Genomic DNA, 22138 nt, shown 5'->3' with positions numbered 1-22138 from the left:
TATATAAAATGACTTGTGATGGTTACTGGTCTGTGTCCTGAAGAGTGGCCTTTGCTGCTATGCTAAGAGTTTCTGCTATTTCTGCCTAAGATCTGACCCCCTTTTGGTGATAGGGAGCACCATAAAGGAGCCTGGTGCCTGGGGCTATGGCATACTCACTTGTTCCTGTGAATTTTGTCAGCTTCTGGTTTGGTATTAAGAAGAGAGTTGAGGGTTTTAGGCTTTCAGGGCGAGAACAGATAGTTTAGGATATATGTAAGAAGCCTCTCTGTGGTGGTTTTAATCTCAAATTAAAAACAAACCTTGGGGCCGGCCCGTGGCTGAGGGATTAAGTTTGCATGCAGTGGTCCAGATTTTGCTGGTTTCTGTCCTGGGTGTGGACATGGCACTGCTCATCAGGCCATGCTAAGGCGGCGTCCCATATAGCACAACCAGAGGCATTTACAACTAGAATATACAACCATGTACCAGGGGGCTTTGAAGAGAAGAAGAAGAAGAAGAAAAAAAAAGATTCGCACAGATGTTAGCACAGGTGCCAATCTTTAAAAAAATAACAACAAAACAAAACCTTGATCTCACAAAAGCCCTGACACTTTGTGCTTAGGTTCTTACATTTGATTATAAAGTGAAATGGGGGTGGCATCCTTAGAGGCTGGTACATTAGTGACACTCTGAATGGTCACTAAGTAGCTGCCTATTTTGACTTTACTACTCATCCCTGGAGATTCTTTGGTGATGTGAAAAAGGGAGTGATTGATTGGACTGGTAGATGGTTTGCCTTGAGAGAATGCTGTAGAATGGGGTTTGGCAAATCTTTTCTGTAAAAGATGAGGTAGAACTATTTTAGGCTTTGCAGGCCATATATCATTTTTGTTGTATGTTGTTGCTCTTCTTTTTACAACCTTTTAAAAATATAAAAACCATTCTTAGTTCTGTGGTTGTATAAAAACAGGTTTGGCCTATGGGCTACCAACCCCACTTTAGAATGAATAAGAGACAGTGTTTTCCAGGCAAAGAGAAATACTAAGAAATAAGGGAGAAGATTTATGGATCTCTTGATGGTAAGGATATCCTAGCAGCTGTTGCTAAATTTCTGTATGGGGTCGTGACCTTCTAAAGCCAGTGTCTTGGTGCTCATTTTCCTCATATTAGGTAGCTTTGGTTAACAGTGAACTTGGCTGGGCCAGGGGTAGAGGCCTCATTATCTAAGCCTGAGTCACTCACCTTTCAGGTATCTTTTGGACAGCTAATCCACTTCCCATGTGACTCACCTTTTATTCCTAGGGGGCACCAGACCTTAGCTGGTGCAACTTGGAACAGTGGTAGATAAGAGCTATCACTGAAGGAGTCTGCCCAGGGTGTTGGCTCCTTCTGCTTGTTGACAAGTCTGCCTTTTCTGACTCCCTCATTAGTAGAGTGATTGGACGTAAGTGGGTGCGGGTGGCCAGGTCATTCTCTGCTGTCCTTAGCTGTGGCAGTTGACATAAAGAGACGGTTTGGGGCTTGGTTCTTGGGTTTGTTCCAGGTAGCGCTGGACTTGGAAACCTGCTTGACTAGCAAGAACATTTGCTGCTTCCTGTTCTGGGCCTAGGAGAGTAATGCAAGGTCAGACAAAACAGCAAGGCAGAGTAATTAGTGGAAAAAGCACTGAACCAAAAGACCTTGGTTCTAGTTGTGCCTTTGCCACAAGCTATGTAGCCTCAAGCAAGTCATTTAATCTTTCTGGGCACAGCTTTGTTATTTGTAAAACAAAGGAAAGAATGTCATGATCCACAGCTTGTAAAAGAAGAAAATAGATCTTGAGTGACCAAATCTTGGTTATGATAATTGTTTTTGTAATGCTTATATTAAAATAATAATAACAGTAAAGCATGCTCTCTGCAAAACCAGAAAAAGCCAGAAAAGCACACCATCCATTGATAAAGAGCTGCTAGCATTTTGGTGCATTTCCTTTGAGTTCTTTTTCCTATGCGAGGAAACATACTCTGACTTTATTTTTCCCCTGCAAAAAGAGTCTTACTAACATGCTGTTTAGTAGCCTACTTTTAAAACTTAGCTATATAATCTTTTCATTTTGTTTCAATGCTATTAAAAAATGTTGATTTTTACTAAATGCTTTGTTCATCTGAATCACTGTTGAGTGGTTGATGTTGACAGCTATGAGGCAGGCCCTCTGCTCAGGCTAACCTTGAGGGTTTGGTGGCAGTGGGAATGGTTTTGTGGAACAAACAATGGGCTTATTTGGAGTTTCACACAATAGATTCTCCTCTCTCCTGTGGGAGCCATAGAGTGAGATGAGCTCACAGATAATGGGTCTCTTCCTTCCTGGTGGCTATGAATAAATAATAGTGTGACAGACTCACCCTCTAGTGGTTGTTCATAGTACTGAAATGGGAAAAATGATCTCTGTTACTCTCTTTACCTTCAGTTGCCTTGTGCTTTGTCTCTGTTCCTTTTCTTAGTGGCTGGGAATCTTAAATATGATTGTGGTTAGTAGTCTCTATTTTGACAGAATCGGAGGTATTGTCTTTAGAAATCAGAGGCTAGAAATCATGTCTCAAACACATTTGTTGAGTAGCAGAGATGATCTTGGGATGAACTGTGAAAATTAATATTCAGGCTTATACCTCATCAGTACCAAAGCCAGGCCCTCATATGACATAGCAAGAAGTCCTGTACTGTTTTTACTATATCACCTCCTCTTTTATAATTTCCAAAATAGGGTAAGGAGAGGCTTAAATATAAAGTGTGTTTAAGGGTCTTATCCCACCAGCTGTTTCCTGTGTGTAAATGCCTGATTTCCTGTTTAGCTAAGGGCTTGTGGGAACTGCTCTCAGATGTTGTTTGCTGACTTCTGTGGCATAGAGTCCGTTGCTTTGGTTAACTCTGCTGTCTGAGGGTTTATTTCAATCTCTACCCAGAGAAATTAATAGCTGTTGGGTATCATTCAAATGCTAAGCAGTCAAGATTTGGTTCTTTTTTTGTGATTAATATTTCTGAATGCTCATTACTCTCCAAGCTACTAAGCTTCGCAGGAAAAAGGTGGTTTTAATCTAATTGCAGATGCCTTTAAAATTATTACCCTATCTCATTAAGAAAAGTTGATCAGTATATCATTTATGCAAAGGAGAGATAAGATCTAGTTTCCTAGGGCTGAGGTTACTCCTCCCTTGAACATGAGGGGTAATGGGAGCTCTCCATGAAACCAGACTTGACAGCTTGATGTATTCCTCTTTCCTCTTGGTTCTTCCAACACTGCAGGAGCTATGAAGACATGATTGGTGAGGAGGTGCCATCAGACCAGTACTATTGGGCTCCTTTAGCCCAGCATGAACGGGGAAGTTTAGCAAGCTTGGATAGCCTGCGCAAGGGAGGGCCCCCACCCCCAAATTGGAGACAGCCAGAGCTGCCAGAGGTAATAGCCATGCTAGGATTCCGCTTGGATGCTGTCAAGTCCAATGCAGCTGCATACCTGCAACACTTGTGCTACCGCAATGACAAGGTGAAGACCGATGTTCGAAAGCTAAAAGGCATCCCAGTACTGGTGGGATTGTTAGACCACCCAAAAAAGGAAGTGCACCTTGGAGCCTGTGGAGCTCTCAAGAATATCTCTTTTGGACGTGACCAGGATAACAAGATCGCCATAAAAAACTGTGATGGTGTTCCTGCCCTTGTGCGATTACTCCGAAAGGCTCGTGATATGGATCTCACTGAAGTCATTACTGGTGAGTTCTAGGCCCAAGGGAAACTGCTAAGTTAGGTTCACTGTTACCCCTAGAGATGCTGAGAGCTAGAAGGATTTCCAGTCCTTTTACTTTTGGTGAAAAGTTGTGAACTGGTGGCCTTTAGGTCAAATTCATCTCACAGATTTGTTTGGATCACTTGTGGTTTTCAAAGTTTTAAAGAATTGGTTGCCAATGTTTAAAATCCAGAAGATTCCACTTAAAATTCCAGATTCTTAGCTTCTGTTAAAAAGCGGCAAGAACATGTAACAGTGGATCTGTTTTGCTACCTGGCGGTAGTTGGTCTAAGCTGATTCAGGCCTGTGCTATCACACAATACCACACAAGTTTGCAATAATCCCCAGTACATTCTATCTCTGACCAACTGCCGCTATATAGGAAATTGTCTCCCAAACATTGAAGCTGAGTGTCACTTGTCATTTGTCCATGTTCTTGTAATTTCTTTTAAATATCTGCTTTTCCTGACTCACCTGGCTGGCATGTATAGACTTTTGAGCTTGTGGTCCTTGCTTTAGAAGAGTGGTTTTTCAGGTTGTGGTTTGTGATTAATTAGTGTGTCTTGAGCACAATTTTGTGCATCACAACCAGAATTACAAGAGAAAGAAAGAAAGATAAAGAAATAGCATAGACCGTTGATTCTCACTTGGGGGCAATCTTGCCCCCCAGAGGACACCTGCAATGTTGGAAGACATTTTTGGTTGTCGTAACTTGGGAGCGGGGGAAGGGAGTGCTACTGACATCTAACGAGTAAAGGTCAGAGATACTGCTAAACATCTAACGTAGGACCGGACAGCTCACCACAACAAAGAATTTTCTGACCTAAAATGTTAGTGGTGCTGAGGTTGGGAAACTGGTGTAGATAGCCCAGAGAACGTTGCTTATAGTAAGTATTGTTTTATAAAACTGTTTCATGATAGATATATTTGTATTGAGCCATAATGTAAAATATATTTCTTATAAAAATTTGAATATCATTACAAGATATTTGGTCACTGAGGAATACAGAATTGATGGAATAGGGGATTTTCTTTGGCATTCTTCAAATATATTGTCTTGGGTGCTGGAGAACTGTCTGACGAGTTGTCTCTGCCAGGAACCCTGTGGAATCTTTCATCCCATGACTCAATCAAAATGGAGATTGTGGACCATGCACTGCATGCCTTGACAGATGAAGTGATCATTCCGCATTCTGGTTGGGAACGGGAACCTAATGAAGATTGTAAGCCACGTCATATTGAGTGGGAATCGGTGCTCACCAATACAGCTGGCTGCCTTAGGTAACATAAGGGCTTTCAGAGTATGAAGATTGAACTTTTGAACTTAGATTTCTTTTTTAAAAAAGGTTTAAATTCTTTAGCCTGTCGTTCAGCCTCCATTCTTACCTATATTGTACACTACGAGTCCAACCTATCTTCCTACCTTCGCTACTCCTTATGTACCACATACACCTGCTATGTCGGTTTGCTTGCTGTTTCTCACACATCCTCCTTACTGCTGTGCCTGTTTTTTGTTCATTGAATTTGGTAAACATTTGTTCAATACCTACCACATGCAAGGCACTTGTCTGGTCCTAGGCTTGTGTGTGTCTATGACCTTGCCCTCAATGATCTGTATTTCAAGTCAGGCTGTGATAGATGCAACAAGAGTACAGAGTCCTAGAAGGCTAGGAGATGGGGTGAGGAAGATCTGTTCTTCCTTTAGTCTGCAATGCCTTTCTTTCCTTATTTATCTTTTCAGGCTAAACTCAAGTGCCTATGTTTCATGAAACTTTTCCTGATTTCTTCTTCTTTTATCCTACAGATGCTGCAGTATATTCTTTCTCTCTTTGCAATATACTCCCCATTTTTTCATTTGTACTTCTGTATAAGAAGTATCTATTCTATCTTAAATTATCATTGTTGGTATACTTTATTTACACCTGCCTCCCACCCCCGGCCTGGTTATAAATGCCCTGAAGGCAGGGACTGTCTTACTCAAGTTTCTCTCGACTGCAGTGCCTTGCTTATAGCATGTATTCACTATTTGTGTAGTGAATAGAAAAGGTATTGAGGAGGCTTTTAGATCTCAAGGATATTAAGGGAGGATTTCTGGATTTGAGTCATCTTGAAGCCTCTTCTTTTCTCCTTAGGAATGTCAGCTCAGAGAGGAGTGAAGCTCGCCGGAAACTTCGGGAATGTGATGGTTTAGTGGATGCCCTCATTTTCATTGTTCAGGCTGAGATTGGGCAGAAGGATTCAGACAGCAAGGTAAGTTAATGGCTGAATGAATTCCATTCACAGCAATCATGAGGTACCTCTAGTGCAGACTGAACATCTGATCATCTCAGTCTTTCAGGTGACATTAGATACCTATACTAGCCCCTCCTTCCTAGAGCAGGTGTTCACCTCAGAAGAAAACTGTTTTCTTTAGAATTTCTTTCACCTATATAATATATTTTAAAGCTGTTTAACTGTACTTCCAAGGCTGTACATTTTTTGAAATAGGAAAAAGTCAGAATGACTCGAAGTTTTGTGCCACACACCAAAAGGTGGCAGAAACCCTCCATTAGCCTCAGGCTACAAGGATTTTGCGAAGCTTGGGGCACTTAAGAGGCCTTGTGAGAGATGATGGATTGGGCTGTGCTTTTGAGGATCAGTATTTTAGTACCTGAATCGTGGAAACCTGTACTTGCTAGGAAATCACTATGGGCATTCTCTTCTCTCATTAAGCCTTTTGTCTTGTGTTCCCAAGCTTGTGGAGAACTGTGTTTGCCTCCTTCGGAACTTGTCGTATCAAGTTCACCGGGAGATCCCACAGGCAGAGCGTTACCAAGAGGCCCCTCCCAATGTTGCCAACAATGCAGGGCCACATGCTGCCAGTTGCTTTGGGGCCAAGAAGGGCAAAGGTGAGTCTTGGTTCCTTGTTCCTTGCTCTTTAACGTAGGATGGGGAGAGGCAGGAATGCTTCTAGCTTTAGGTCTACAGTGCTTACCGAGCAATACAGGAATCTGAATAGTCTAGGATGTCTTTTTGCTCTGCTGCTGCTTCCCCTGCGCCGTGTGCTTCATTTGAGGCAATGATGATGGTGGTGGTGGTGGTGGTAGTGGTATCAATGATTGGGGCAGGGAAGGACGAGAACTCAACTAATCTGGGGCCTTCTCCCCCATTCCTCCTTTGTGTTTCCTGTGTTTTTCTTTTCCTCTCTGCTTTTCTGCTTATTTCTCATGATCCTGTTGACATCTTTCTCCTGCATTTTTCTTCCTTCATTTCTCCTCTGCTTTCCACCTTGGGTGACGCACTGGAAGATGAGTGGTTCTCCAGAGGTGAGTGAAATCTTTTAAGGCGCTTATCTACTTCTAATTTGCATGTTTGGGTTTTAGCTTCCCTAGTGTTTCCTTGCCTAACCCTTCCCTCTGGATGCATGTAGGAAAATTAAGTTGAGGAAGACCATTGAAACAAGGTTAGCTCTTTTGAGCTAATGGCTCATGGCATGCTATTTCTGGGCAGTCCCACTTATCAGAACTCAGGACAATAGCAACAACAGTGGTTATCCTTATCTTACCTATCTGCTGCCTGTTTTCTGTCCTTGTTTCTGCACAGCCCTTTGCTAGGACAGGCTGAGGGCCCTGATTTTTTTCCCCCCTCTTGTTGCATCTCTGATCCAGAGATTTTGACTGAAGAATAAGAAATACACCCGCTGGACTCCTTCTTTTCTTAAAGTTTTTACCCTTCTCTCCTTTTTTTAATTTCTAAAGGGAAAAAACCAGCAGAAGATCCAGCAAATGATACAGTGGATTTTCCTAAAAGAACTAGTCCCGCTCGAGGTAAGTTATTTTTTTCTTCTCAGTCTTCAAGGGTCTCATAAACGTAGTCCACAGAGATGTATTTGGTAGCCTAGCAGGAGGCTATGCAGTGTGTTCACTGTTCTCTCTTCTCCGACTTAATGGATCTGAAGTGATAGTGAAAGTATTGGGAAGCTCTATGGTATGATAGCTCTAACTTAAAAGAACTGCTGCTTATGGCATCTATTCAGATTACTTGATGATAGGATAAGGTCCTGATGGTAGTTTAGACCAGAAACTTAGTTATCCTAAGTAGCTGCTACAGTTCCTGGGACTTAAAAGTTACCTATTATAAGAAGCCTCTTTATCACAGTTTGGATCTTTATATTTATCAATAGAGTGAGTCCAAAATTCACAGCTCTCTATGGATATAAAAATTTTAGATATTGTTAAATCTATGATAGGCCCTTTTGCTGAGTCATAGTAAAAGTGGGCAGAATGACTGAGTTAACAGTTAGAAATTATTTGCTTGAGATGAGGAATCTTAAACCTGAGTGCTATCAGTGAGGAAATGAATCCCCTGAGTGCCAGCAAGGCCAAAGTAAACTGGGAGAGAAGAGGCAAGGGGGAAGCAGAGAGAGGAGTTGCATATGATGAGTTGATATCTGTTGGCTCTTACCGTGGATTAGTTATTCTTAAGAAAGCATGGAGTCAAGCCTCCGAGTTTGCTGCTGGGTGAGTGGGAGAGTTTAGGGAACCTAATGCTGTAGGAGCATAAATCCATCATTCCAGGGTACTAAGGCTGGACTTCAACCAGCCGGAGCCTGGTTTGTAGGTACTGAGTAGCATCCTCCCCTTTTTTGTGCAGGCTATGAGCTTTTATTTCAACCAGAGGTGGTTCGGATATACATCTCACTCCTCAAAGAGAGCAAGACTCCTGCCATTCTAGAAGCCTCAGCTGGAGCTATCCAGAACTTGTGTGCTGGGCGCTGGACAGTGAGTACCTTTTAGAAGATGGATTTGGAGGTGAGAGAACTTAGCTAACTAGTTTGCTGTCATTTGTAATCTGTTCCACCTCTTCCCATGTACTACTTCTAGTATGGTCGATACATCCGCTCTGCTCTGCGTCAAGAGAAGGCTCTTTCTGCCATCGCTGACCTCCTTACTAATGAACATGAGCGGGTAGTAAAAGCTGCATCTGGAGCACTGAGAAATCTGGCCGTGGATGCTCGCAACAAAGAATTAATTGGTGAGGAGTTGGACATTAACCGTACCTCAGCATCTAGTGCAGTGCCTTTAATCTAGCAAGTGCTAAATAATTTACTTATTGAAGTGACAGAGAAGGAGGATCCTAGCCCTCCTTAAGAGGTTATAGTTTAATGGTTCTTGGAAAGACAAGAAATGATGACTCTTCAAAACTATAATAATAATAGTTATTATTTACTAAGCACTAACTTTGTTAGTAGGCATTGTTAAGCACTTCTGTATGTTCTCATTTAATCGTCACAGCTTTGCAAAGGTCCATTTTTTTTTTTTTTTTTTTACAGAATAAAGAAACTGAGGGTCAGGGAAGTTAAGTAATTTGCCTAGTTAATATAGCTCATAAATGGCAGAGCCCAGCTCTTTGTTTTTTTAAATTCATAATGACTATTATAATATTAAATATCCTGTTTTTATTAGAATATCTGAATGGACTATGTAGCATATTTGATATAAAGTAATTCACATTGTTTCAACATGGCTGAAGAAGGAGAGAATAAGTAAAGGAATAGGAAGGACAATAAATCCATGGCTATTCCAGGTCCTTTGTTCTTTTGATATGATAATTCTATAGGAGAAGAAAGTTGATTCATATGGACAGTACCTATACTTTATATGATCAATGCAATTAAGCATAGTGTTAGGCCCCTCCTAACCTGGCTCAGCTTATTCTCCCTGTACACATTCCTTCTGTCTTACCACTGTAGGTAAACATGCTATTCCCAACTTGGTAAAGAATCTGCCAGAAAGGCAACAGAGCTCTTCCCAGAATTTCTCTGAGGACACTGTGGTCTCTATTTTGAACACCATCAATGAAGTTATTGCTGACAACTTGGAGGCTGCCAAAAAGCTTCGAGAGACACAGGGTATTGAGAAGCTGGTGTTGATCAACAAGTCAGGGTGAGCTTAACATTTAAAATTACAGCTGGAAGAATTTGGGTATGAGAGGGGAGTTGCTAGGAAGGAACTTTCCCCTGTTGTTTTCTAAGGTTATTTTCCCTTATTTACGTGTAAAGTGTGAAGAGGTATTGCTCCATTTTCTGTCTTATGTGTTGATCCATGAATTGGTAACAGGCTCATCCATCAAACATTTTTTTGTCACTGTTTGGGACATAATACAGGTCTTGGTGAATACTTGATCTTATCCATTTTGGCATTTATATTCTCATGTTAGATTATATTAGAAAGTATAGGTTCTCAGCTTCTTCCCTGGTCTTACATCCAAATTCCATATGGTGTTACTTTCCTCAAAAGGAACCGCTCAGAAAAAGAGGTTCGAGCAGCAGCACTTGTGTTACAGACAATCTGGGGGTATAAGGAACTGCGAAAGCCTCTGGAAAAAGAAGGATGGAAGAAATCAGACTTTCAGGTAGAATAACTCTTGGGACTGAGACTTTTACCATTTTTTTCCTTGGTCTAGGGTCATGCTTCTGTCTCTGGTTTCTTCTATTTCACTATCACACTAAGTCTGCTTTTGATCCAAGTCTCTGTTAGTAAAGAAATCATTTGGTTTCCCCCCCCTCACAAAAGAATGGTGCCTGCAGTTCATTTGCTGCTGAAATAGCTCTGGTTTTCCTCTGTGACACAGCATACTGTAAATGCTGGTGGTGATGGAGAGTGATGGCCTTTTTGACTTTTCCCCAACTCGGCCTTAGCCCTTTAAAGAAGTTGGCCATTTTCTGAGACTTCTGATAGTATGAGTGTTTGGTACCTTTGTAATCTCCTGTTCAGGAAGACAAATAGAAGCCATAATGTCCTGATTTGTTTCACTGTATAGGTATCTATTTACCCTTTTGGTGAGAGTTGTATTTGGGAATGGGACCTAAAGGTCTGTGCCCATGAGGGATAAGATATGGGTGAATTCAGTACTCTGATGGTGTTGCATTTTGTTTGCCTCCAGGTGAATCTAAACAATGCTTCTCGAAGCCAGAGCAGTCACTCATATGATGATAGCACGCTCCCTCTCATTGACCGGAACCAGAAATCAGGTACAGTATCCAGGGGGCATATCCTTCTGCTTTTATTCCACATCTGCTATTCTTTAGTGGGCTTACTATCTAAGAAATAGGATATATATTTACTTCTGAATGAGCTAGTCTTTTGGCTGAGGGGGAATAATACTTCCCTCAGGATTGTAACACAGAAGCTGCTAGTCGTGAACATTAGATAGTAAAACAAAACAGGCAGTTACCCTGGGTGTTGTACCCTGTCTTTGCTTCTGGGCTTAAAATGACTGGAAAGTGAACCCTAGTCTCTCTATTTGAGATATATATAGCATTGTATAAATTTAAGGTGTACAATATAATGGTTTGATACATAAAACGAAAATATATATAGCGAAATGATTAATTTTTTCCTTTTAAATCGCCAGTCATGTGAGCAAACACATTTTCCCTAAAAGATGAATCATATATTTTGTTTTGTAAAATGTTTTCTTTTTCACTTAAGTGTGTATTGTAACCCCTGTTATCTTAATGACACTTGGTTTTGCCTCAGGGTTCTTGAAATGTGGTCTGAGGGTCCTCATGTCTGTTGACATTTGTGCTGATGGTGCAAAAACAGTGGTTGGTGCTTATGGCTGGACATAAACCAGGTCAATGACGCCAAACCAAACGGTCATTGTAGTTTTTCTTACCATGTACTTGCAGTTAAAAAAAGAGCCAGTTTCACTTAAGAATATACTTGATGGAACTGTAAAAATTATTTTTTTCTTTCTACCCTTGAGTACACATCTTTCTAATACTCTGTGCTGATGAAACAGGAAGTACTGATCAAGCAGTCTGCTGCATACCAAAGCACGGTGGTTGTCTTGAGGAAAAGCACTTGGGCTATTGAGTTACTAGTTGGACTAGCCACTTTTTTGATGGAACACCATTTTTACTTGAAAAAAATGACTGATGGACAAGCTATGGTTATTCAGACTGGGGTATTTGGCAGACATTTTCTTGAAAATCAGTGCTGTGAGCTTATCACTTTGACGAAAAATAACTGACAGTACTGAAGTTTTAAGTGAAAATTATAATTTTGTATCTGCCATTGTGAGCCTGGTAAATCTCACTACTTAAAGGACTTTTTAATGAAATCAGTGCTGATATTAAAGAATGCGTTTTTTTGATATTGTGTAATGAGATGTGTTAACATTTAGAAGACCTGCATAACTATAAACCAGTATTTTGCAAGTGACCAATGCGTGATGTTTCAGAATCATGCATAGGGAACTGATCTATTCAAAGTGCAAGACAGATCAATGGATTTTAATTTAACAGCGTATAAAGAGATTTTTAGTTTGGATTCAGATTCCATCTTGCTGCTACCCTTAAAGAAGCTTTACTTGTTGGATATTAGTGTACTATCAAAGAATATCTACAATTATCTGAGAAGACTATTAAAATTCTCCTCCCTTTTCCAACTTCTTATCTGTGTGAGGCTGGATTTTCTTCATACGCTTAACCAAAATAACATCACAACAGATTGAGTGCTGAAGCAGATATGAGAATCCAGCTATCTTCTATTGAGCCAAACTTTAAAGACATGTCCAAAAATGTAAAACAATGCCTTTTGTTCTTTGAAAAACATGTACTTTTTTAAAAAATGATTTTATTTTTCCTTTTTGTCCCCAAAGTCCCCTGGTACATTGTTGTGTATTTTTAGTTGTGGGTCCTTCTGGTTGTGGCATGTGGGATGCTGCCTCAGCATGGCTTGATGAGTTGTGCGATGTCCACACCCAGGATTCGAACCGGTGAAACCCTGGGCCGCCGAAGTGGAGCCCGCAAACTTACCCATTTGGCCATGGGGCCGGCCCCCCAAAAAACATTTGTATACTTTTAAATCACAAAAGTGACAGATTCTTATTGCCATGTAATGCAAGTTAAACAGAAATTTATGAAGTAAAATTCCACTCCCCAGAGTGAAGAATGTGGTATCTTAGACATTTAAAAAGTGTACAAATATAAACATATTCACAGTTTTGTTTTAGCAAATTGGATTATACTCAGTGTTTTTGCACGTTGCACTATTTTGACTTATGATGAACAGATTTCCATTTCTGCAGACATAGCTCTACTTTATTCTTTTAAGAGTTAATGTAAAATTCTACCGTATGAAAGTAACATAATTTATTTTATCCATTCTTTTAAAGAAGTTTAATGGTTTATAACATTGTGAAATTTCAGCTGTACGTTATTTGTCAGTCACAGTATAAATGTGCCCCTTTACTCATTATGCCCACCTTCCAACCCCTTTCCCCGTTGGTAACCACTGCTCTGCTCTTTTTGTCCATGAAGCAATGCCTTTTTTAAAATTAAAAGTGTTATTTATGTTAACATGGAATAAGTTTATTATTTTTAGTGAAATATTTAAAATTTCTTAGTACAGTAGATATTAATACCTATAACCCACACCAATGAAAGCTCTTTGGATCCTCATGATTTTTAAGACTGTAAAGGGACGTTGAGACCAAATGATTTGAAAATTACTCACTTAGAGTGAATGGTTTCTTATATTACAAGTTGTAGGAGAGAGATGTCTTTAAGATCCAGGAGAGCTTTGTCTACTACCTGGCACCTAGTGGGTATTCGGTAAAAATCTGATGGTAGGGAGGGAGGGAGGACAGACTAGAGAGCAATTTTTGTGATGAGTCTAGATTTTGAAGAGTTGGTTTTTTGACCTGGATAACTTTCTGACTCCATGTAGATAAGAAACCTGATCGGGAAGAAATTCAGATGAGCAATATGGGATCAAACACAAAATCATTAGGTAGGTGATTAATTCCTGCCTAAGGATATGGAGTACTATTTCACTGGGACAAGGAGAACTGTCCGGCTCTGCAGTTCTTTCTAGCACCTTCACCATTTACCATCCTGGAAGAGCATTGGCTGGACATTTCTGTTTGGAAGGATGTGAGGACATTTAGGAAAACTTGATCCATCTACTTTTTTCTTCATTCCCATATGCTCAAGGGTTTAAAAGAAAAATCTTCATATGCCTTCTCCATTACTACAGAATCAAGTGTGTGTCCCTAAACTGTTACTGCCAAAGTCTGATCCCAGGATTCCTCTCTCTCTTCTCTCCCTGTACTCTGTTTCAGCTCACTTGAAACAGGTGGGCTCATGTAATGCCATCTATTTCCCATTTGCTTTCTAAATTCTCTTCATCCCCAAAGGCTTAACTGAAGTCCTATCTCATTTGTTGGGTCCTTCCTAACTATTGCAGCATACCTCACTCTCTCCTCTTAATTCTAGTAATCTTTATAGATAGATCTCTTCAGTTTAACTATTATCATATGTCATACTCTGTGTATTTCATATATATTGCCTTCCTGATTAGATTCAAGTTCTTTTTAAATCAGGGACCACCAGACCTTAATGCCTTTCTGGAGCATTTGGCAAAGCTCAGTTCTCAGCAGCAGTGCCTAATTCACACTTATCTGCTTAATATATGTTGTACACTAATATATATGGTACACTAATGTACCTGGTACACTAGAGAGGAACATCATGTTTTCGTGTACTTTTTTCACTAGATAACAACTATTCCACACTGAATGAGAGAGGGGACCACAGCAGAACACTGGATCGATCCGGGGATCTAGGTGAAATGGAGCCATTGAAGGGAACACCCCTGATGGTAAATTCTCTTTATATACTGTTGTCTTTCTAAGGTTAGTTCTATTTTGAAGCCTGCATGTTTTGTGAAATGGGAAAAAAGTACCTAGTGAAAGACAGCATCCTTTTCTGGTAGGAGTCTTTGGGGAAAAAGTGAGTGTTTTGACTGATGTTGGGATTTCTTGAGCCATTATTCTGTGATGGTCAAGATGGGGGAAGGAAGGCTATAAACGTGTTACTTATACTAACGCCATCTGGTCTATTCTCACATCATTGTCTTCCTGTCCTTGCCTTTTCTCGAATGTCGTGTCATTCACTTACTACTATCTTGTTTTGTTTGAGTTTACAAGTTTTGGGATTTTCCCTGGATCTGGCACACACTCATGAGGTTCCTATTTCCTTACTCTCATACTAACAAATTGCATGTGTTCACAGCAGGACGAGGGGCAGGACTCTCTGGAGGAAGAGTTGGATGTGTTGGTTTTGGATGATGAGGGGGACCAAGTGTCTTACCCCCCCATGGTATGTCCTCCAGCCACCCCCGCAGATCATCCTTGAGGAAGGAGGCCTCTGTGTGCCAGCAGTTTGCCAATCATGCTGATCTGATCAGGCCAGAGACACTAGTCTCAGCCACATGGGGCTTGGGGGTGATGCTTCTGTGATTGTTACCTCTTAAGAGGCTGGGATGTGCTGCTGGTGATCTGATTCTCCGTTATGTGCTACTTTCCTCCCTCCAGATTTGCTCAGCTGTCTTTTGGCTCTCCTTATTCCCAACCCTATTAACATCTCTTTCTCTTTTTTCCCTACAGCAGAAGATTTAGCACCACTATCTCCGCTACATCTGGGCTTATAATATATGTACTTTTGTTTTTTGGTGGTGAAATGGACTGATGATTTTTCCCTTTCTTCGCTGGACTTTTGTGCCAACTGCCAGGCTGCCTCCTGCCCTTACAGCCCTAAGTGGCTGCCTTATTTCCGTCAACTCCTAACTTTTTCCAGTGAAGCTTAATTGTCCCTCTTCCCCTCTCCAGATCCCCTCCAATTGCTCCCAAGAAGCCTTGGCTCAGTTATACGCATATCTTGAGAAACTGCTGCAGATTAGCTCTTTTGCCAGCTCTCCTTGGAACTCTTGGCCTTGTGTGGAGGGAGGGGAGAGAGTGGGAATCTTCACTGGAAGCTGTGGGAAGACTTGGAAGTTACATACTGTATATGCAGTGTCCAGCAATCTGATAAACCGGTGATTCTTAATCAAGCTTTTTTTTTCCTGGTGGGGAAGGGATTTTTTAATTTTTTGGGAGAACGGGAAGTATAAGCTCTTCCCTTATTCCTAACGACTATTTTTGAAGCAAAGAAGGCTGGCAACATTGGCACATTCCATCTGGCAAGGGCCCTTGAGTAAGTGGAAGTCTCCTAGAACTGAGGTTAAGAAACCTTGCTCTCCTCATCTCCAGGGCAGGGACCATCAAGGACCTACAGACTCCATCTCTTCTCCAAGCCTCATGTCAACCCTGGGCTGCTACTATTGCCCCTTACTGAGGCTGCCCTTAACCCTCCTCTCCCATCCTGTGATAATGTCTGCTGACTTGGCCTGGCCATTTGCAAGAGGCTGTAGAAAGAGGAGAATGTGTCAAGGAAGACTTTCTGGGTGAGAAGGAACAGAAAGATGTCTTCTGGGGAGGAGAAAACCTTCTAGGAAGAGCTAATAGGAATGTACATGAATAAGTTAGTCTGAAACTGGCAGGAAGCTTCAAAGCTGGCTTCCCCATCCTTATTTCTCCTTTTTTTACCCTTAGAGCTCTTTCCTCCCCTGCCTTCTCCCTGGATTGGTTGGCCGACTAAAGGACTTGATGTACATACTCCTACCCCCTTTACCCTTTCAAAGGTGGGATTGCCCCTGGCTTTGCCTCTTCTTTGTGCCTTTGGCCTGGGGTGCATCTCCTCCTTCCCTTCCATGTGCCTTTCTTTGCCTCTGCAGTCTCATTTTTCATGGTTTTGCAAATTATATTTTGTTGCTTTCTTACCCACTATTGGCCCTGAATTGCAGAAAGAAGAGGAGAGGTGACCTAGAGAACCTCAGATTCTCCATTGGGAATTGGTATAGCCTCTAATTTCAGCCATAGCAAGCTTTTGCTCAACAGTATATGGTTGGGATTTTGCAAAAATCCTATTCTGATGAATCTCAAAATGAGGTTGGTGGGAGGAGTGAGGGGTGCCACTCTTACTCCTCAGTTGCCCGGAATTTACCATCATTTCTGAAGGGGTTGTAGGGAAGTCGTCTGTCCCCCCCACCCCATACCTCCTCCTTTCAGTTTAGTCTATATTAGCAGGTTGGGCTAGAGGAATCAGCTGCTGTGCTGGTTGATTTTTTTGTTTGTTTTTAACCCTTCTGTTTATTTCCCTTTTACTCCTCCCCTTAATCTAAAGCTCCGTTCAGTGCAACTGGAAATATTTATCCTTCTCCTCTCTCCTCCTTCCCTTATATATTGAGGCTATGGGGTAGGAGAAAAGTGCACAGCCACCAACCCCTTCCCCTTCCCTATGCATTGAAATCCCTTATTCACCCTTTTCCCCCTCCCGTTTCTTCCCACTCCTTTTCTGGCAAAAAGGAGCCTTTTCCTGTGACCCTAAGAGCATACTGCACAGGGGAATTGCCCCCATCTAGACCTGGCTCCACTCTTGGTTTCTCTTGTCCTCTTCTGCTCTTTTTCCTGGTGCTCTTTTTCTCGGTGGGGCGTGGGTGATAGAACAGCCATGGGCTTTGGGGGACCTTTAACTGTTTTTTTTTTTTTCTTTTTTGTTTATAAAAACACTAAACATTCAATTCCAGAGAACCAAAAATCCCACCTTCCCACCGAACACTACTAAGGGGCATGTCTTCTGCTCCACACTTTTTCTGTTTTTCTTTCTCTCTTGTTAATGCTTTTAAAAACAAATGAATTTTTTATATAAATAAAGTTTTTAAAGTGTGTATGTGGGGGGTCTGTGTCATTTCTTCACTTCAAGCTATATCTCTTCTCTCTTTTTCATCTTGGTTACTGCTTTATGTATCAGTGTCCTTTTTCTCTCCAGAGCAACCAAGAAGGGGGTTATACCAGGATGGGTTTTTTTGGAGCTCAATCCCAACTCTTATCAAGCAACATTGCTTTTAATTATATATGAAACATTTTTCCTCTGAAAAGTCTTAAAAATTAAATGTGGTCAAGTAGAGCACGGGAAGTTTATTGCTAACTTAGAGATAGGAAATGGAAGTATAAAGAATTAATGACTTCCTTAGTCACTGAGATTCTTTTGCAACATTTGACAAAACTAACATTGAATAAAGCCCATTGCACTACATGGCCCTCTTGAATGTAACATTTATGGCTAAAAGATTAGAATGTACCAACTTAATAAATATGAAAATGTAGAATTAAAAGCCTTATGTATGTAAGTACTGAACAATAGGCCATAATGTTGCTTCTCAGACTATCTGCAGTCCTTTAATAGAAGACAAGGGACAGGCCTATAGCTTCCTTTGTGTCCTACCAAATAGGGTAGCAAATACTTGTTGGATTACCAGGGATTCTCTTTACTGCAGAGGCCAAGGATTAAGACCTATGGAAAGAAACTTATTTTTCTGAGGCTCATATTTGCTGTTAAATAACTAAAAGACTCGAGAATTTATGTAAAATGCTTTTTGTATGCCCAATCTTTAGATTAAAAATATATAGCTGCTTCTGATGATGATGTCATGTCTCAATTTTGTTGAATTTAGGTCTTGAGTATGAAAACTTTCTTGTACTAGTGAGACCAGGAAACCTAAGCATTGTAGCTTGATTTGTGCCTGACAGTTGTAGTTTTAGAATAGAAGGCTGAAGCACAGAGCCAAAAAGCTATTAAGAGTTTGCTTTCCAAAGAGGTTTCGTAACCCCACTTGAGATGGTTTTTTAAATCTATGTAGATAAACCTGGCTAGTGGTGAACAGCCTTTATTTCTGTTATGTTCCTTATTATCCACTGGCATTGAGCTATATATAAACCTTACTCTTCTCCCCTCTCTGGATAGGTCCATTTGTTTTATCTCATTCAATAAATATTTACTGAGGATTTTTATATGCTAGGCATTGTTTTGGATGTTAGGTTTAGATTAGAGAAGAAAACAGATGGACCCTTTCTCATATAGATTGCAATCTGAGAATCCTATGTAGCTAAGATCTGTGATCTTTTAAAAACATTGCTCCTCTCTGCCCTTACCTAAAATAAGGTGTTAAACAGAATGATCTCTAAAGCCCCTATATCTTAAGTTTCTTGACACTGATTTAGTAATGCTTTTGAAGCCTCTTGGTATCTCTTACTTAACACCAACTTTAGGAATCCTGTGGATTTTGTCAAGACTTGCCCATGTACTTCTGATCCTTTAGAGCCTTTAGAGTTCTTTTTCTGGAAGTGATTATAGATTATGCTCAACCACTCTTCTGCCTCAATGAGGCATTTTTGTTAACATGTTTGTGAAATAGCTAGCTGTAATGAGTCTTGCTGTGACATACTTTCTGACGGCTCAAAGCTATGACCTCATTTGGCCACTTGTTGTTTCTTGCTGAATAATGCACATTGTTACAAACTGGAAGCCTCTCACCCAGGGAGAACTAAGGACCAGTCTTTCTAGCTAGTTATTTCTCATTTTGTCTACCTTTATATCTGAAGTTAGGATAATAAAGGTTCGCTAGGTATTTCCATAGTTAAGTTGTATACCAACTAGACCTAGCTTTATACATCTGAGCAAGTACATAAGAATTACCTGGGAAACTTGTTAAAAATGCAGAATCCCATGTTCCATTTCCAAAAAAAATGATTCAATAGATGGGACTCCCTTAATCTGAAATCTTAATAAGTCACCTAGGTTATTCTAATGCGTGTGGTACTTCTTGCAACTTGAGTTACTGATCTAGTGACTTACTTAAGGTTCTAGCCTCAAGCTGGAATCCAGGATGACTGGCTCCTACTCCATTGGCAGTAATACTAGTCTCATGGTGGGTGTGGTGATAACCACAGTAAGGGAGAATTCATAGAGGAAACAAAGTTTATCTCAAGGGATGAGTTGCTTACTGAATTTGAGGTAATAGTGATAGGCTGATGTGCAGCATGTGTGTAGATGGAACTTCTTATCTTGCACATCATGTCACGTAGGTGAAGCCCAGGCTGCTGAGAGGTGAAGTTAGCCCCTGATATGGGGCCCTCTAGGGCACAGAGAATCCCTTGGAGTTGCTGATTTTGACTGAAGTGTCACCTCTGGCTACAAAGGGTACTTCAACTGGAGAGCAAGTGGCCCCATTGGCCAAAGTCAAGACAGTGTGTCTGGAAACTTAAATCACTCCTAAGAGACAACTTACCTCAAGAAAGCACAAAAAAGTAAGAAAAGATGTTGTAAGAGCTAATTTCTTTTTCTTTTTTTTTTTTTTTTAAGATTTTATTTTTCCTTTTTCTCCACAAAGCCCCCTGGTACACAGTTGTGTGTTTTTAGTTGTGGGTCCTTCTAGTTGTGGCATGTGGAATGCCGCCTCAGCATGGCTTGATGAGTGGTGCCATGTCCACGCCCAGCGTCCGAACCGGCGAAACCCCAGGCTGCCGAAGTGGAGCGCGCAAACTTAACCACTCAGCCACGGGGCTGGTCTCATCTGATTTCTTTTTCATATAACCTTATGACCTTTTGGCTTTTTCTGTTGTCTGACTCTGCCACTTAAAGCATTAATTCTTCAGCTGATCCACCTAGAATTTAGGGGCATACATGGAGAGAAAGCTGGAGGAAGTGAGGTAGGGAAAGCACCATTGAAAACAATCATTTTGGTCTGTCTGCATCATTATATTCTGACTTACGTTTTTCTCCTTTTAAGTAGCATGACATGACCAGGGCCAGCTATCCACAAGTGGATTGAGTCAAGAGCTTCACACCTGTTACTGTAATTGTAGGAGCCATAAGCATTATTGTAAGCACATAGCAACTAGCTTTTTTGGTTTATTTTTAGCTGAGGAAAAAGTGCTACCCTTCTCTCCATATACCTCTCTATCTTTATTGTTGAAAAAGACAGGTTCTTCCACTTTTACTGGGGATACAGAAGGGAGTACTGTCTTGCTGTCTTTCCCCCGATATCTGTGTGCTAGTGGACAAATAGTTTGAATGCCATAAGGCATTCCTCATGGTGCCTGAGGAAAAGAAAAAGAAAAAGGGTATCAGTGGTGACATTGTGCCAGGCACATATTCTGCACTTGTCTTCACCTTAATTCTTTTTTCCTTCAGCTTTAAGGCAAAGTTAGTGTGGGTCTTTTGCAGACTTGGGACTCTGGGCCTTTTTACAACTCACTCTGTTGTCAGAATCCAGAGTGGAGGAAGTGTAGTGTGTATGGTTGGAACTAATTCAAGCTTCTGTTTTTGGCACTGCAGTGGATTAGATACTCTGAAAAGTCCTTTCAGCAGAAACGAGTAAGATGCAGGGTAACATGTATTTATAAAAAAAATACCCGCAAACACATTGCTGAACAAGTACAGAAGTACGGAATCCACAGATAATAAAAATGAAGTGAAAACTGGAATCCTAGGAAGTAAACAACTGCCAAAGCTAGCTTTTACTCGGGGTAAAAACTCAGCAGACTTCAAGCATCTGCTTTAGTGACTGCACAGGGTATGGGAAACAGGAAATGAGGAGTCTAGCAGGTGACTCCAAGTAAAGTCGGGATACCCTCAGTGTAAAGATGAAATTATAGAAGGGGGCAGCAAAGAGCTTATTTGTGTTAACCTTGGTGCTAGGTGGAAGGAAAAATATATACAGTATCTTCCCTGAGACTTCATAACCACAAGATGGACCTCTGGAATTTTCAGTCCAAATTTATGCTACCTGTGTGGTCCAAAAAAATCTTAACTGGAGAATTTAAAGTGGTGCTCAGTTGGTCATTCCTCCAGATGATTTCCAGAAGCAAATGCAGTCCCTCGAAGGCCTCAAAACAACTCCCACAGACATGATCCCAAGGCAAATGAGCAGCCCTGCTCAAAAATTGTAAGATGCACAAAGAAGGCACCACGAGTGAAAAGGGGACAAAAAGACACAGAAGCTGATGCTGAAAATGCTTCAGATGTTTGTCTTGTCACACAGACTGTGATGAAATATTTTGATTAATGAACTAAAACAAGTTTGAAAATGAGATGGCAAAAAACGACAGGCAGATTTGGAAAAAAAAATTAGAAATTAAAAAATACAAATTTGAAATAAAAACTAGGATTAAATACATTGGAGAAATTGAAGGGGTACTAGTGAGTTGGAAGATAGTTGTCAAGAAATTATCCAGAATGTAGTCCAAAGAACAAGAAAGAGAAGGAGAAGAATGGAAAATAACAAGTTGAAATATGGACAATAGAGGACAAGTAAAATGAGAAGATCTAATGTATATTATCGGGAGCTCCAGGAGGAGATAATAGGAAGAGGCAATATTGGAAGAGATAGTGGCTGATAAGTTTTCGAATTTGGTGAAAGGCACCAAACCTCAGATTTAGGAATCCCAATGAGTTCCAAGCAAGATAAAAAGCAACTCCTATCTAGAGAAGTCAAGGCAAAATGCAGAAAACCTAAGATCTTGAGCAGCTAGAAAGAAAATACTACCTATAGAAAACAGCCCAGGTGGGTGACTTCTCAACATTGACAAGGAAAGCCAGAAAACGAATTCTTACCCTTCATCCTGTTAAGAACAGAAGAATTATAGAAGTTGGCACTTAGTGAAACTTTTTTTTAAGTATGCTTTTTGTTG

At 40.7% G+C, this 22138-nt stretch overlaps 1 protein-coding gene across 10 annotated transcripts in view; it reads left to right on the top strand.

Moving 5' to 3' along the window:
* CTNND1 (catenin delta 1) overlaps positions 1-18086 on the top strand; it is a 44575-nt gene extending 26489 nt beyond the window's left edge. For 4 of the 10 annotated variants that reach the window (XM_046644235.1, XM_046644234.1, XM_046644236.1 and 1 more), the window contains 15 exons: positions 3262-3725; positions 4837-5020; positions 5872-5989; positions 6474-6627; positions 7027-7044; positions 7477-7545; positions 8372-8499; positions 8602-8752; positions 9471-9663; positions 10018-10132; positions 10664-10751; positions 13456-13518; positions 14285-14388; positions 14802-14888; positions 15176-18086. In XM_046644235.1, coding sequence (XP_046500191.1) covers positions 3262-3725; positions 4837-5020; positions 5872-5989; positions 6474-6627; positions 7027-7044; positions 7477-7545; positions 8372-8499; positions 8602-8752; positions 9471-9663; positions 10018-10132; positions 10664-10751; positions 13456-13518; positions 14285-14388; positions 14802-14888; positions 15176-15187 — 1948 coding nt within the window. In that variant the 3' untranslated portion in view covers positions 15188-18086. The remainder of the gene's footprint in view (positions 1-3261; positions 3726-4836; positions 5021-5871; positions 5990-6473; positions 6628-7026; positions 7045-7476; positions 7546-8371; positions 8500-8601; positions 8753-9470; positions 9664-10017; positions 10133-10663; positions 10752-13455; positions 13519-14284; positions 14389-14801; positions 14889-15175) is intronic. The other 6 variants (XM_046644238.1, XM_046644237.1, XM_046644241.1 and 3 more) reach the window with 6 other exon arrangements.
* The last annotated feature ends 4052 nt before the right edge of the window (positions 18087-22138 follow it).

The sequence above is a fragment of the Equus quagga genome, chromosome 17, assembly GCF_021613505.1.
Source record: "Equus quagga isolate Etosha38 chromosome 17, UCLA_HA_Equagga_1.0, whole genome shotgun sequence".
NCBI lineage: Eukaryota > Metazoa > Chordata > Mammalia > Perissodactyla > Equidae > Equus > Equus quagga.
The sequence above is the reverse complement of the archived record's forward strand: the minus strand, read 5'-3'. Positions and strand labels throughout refer to the sequence as shown.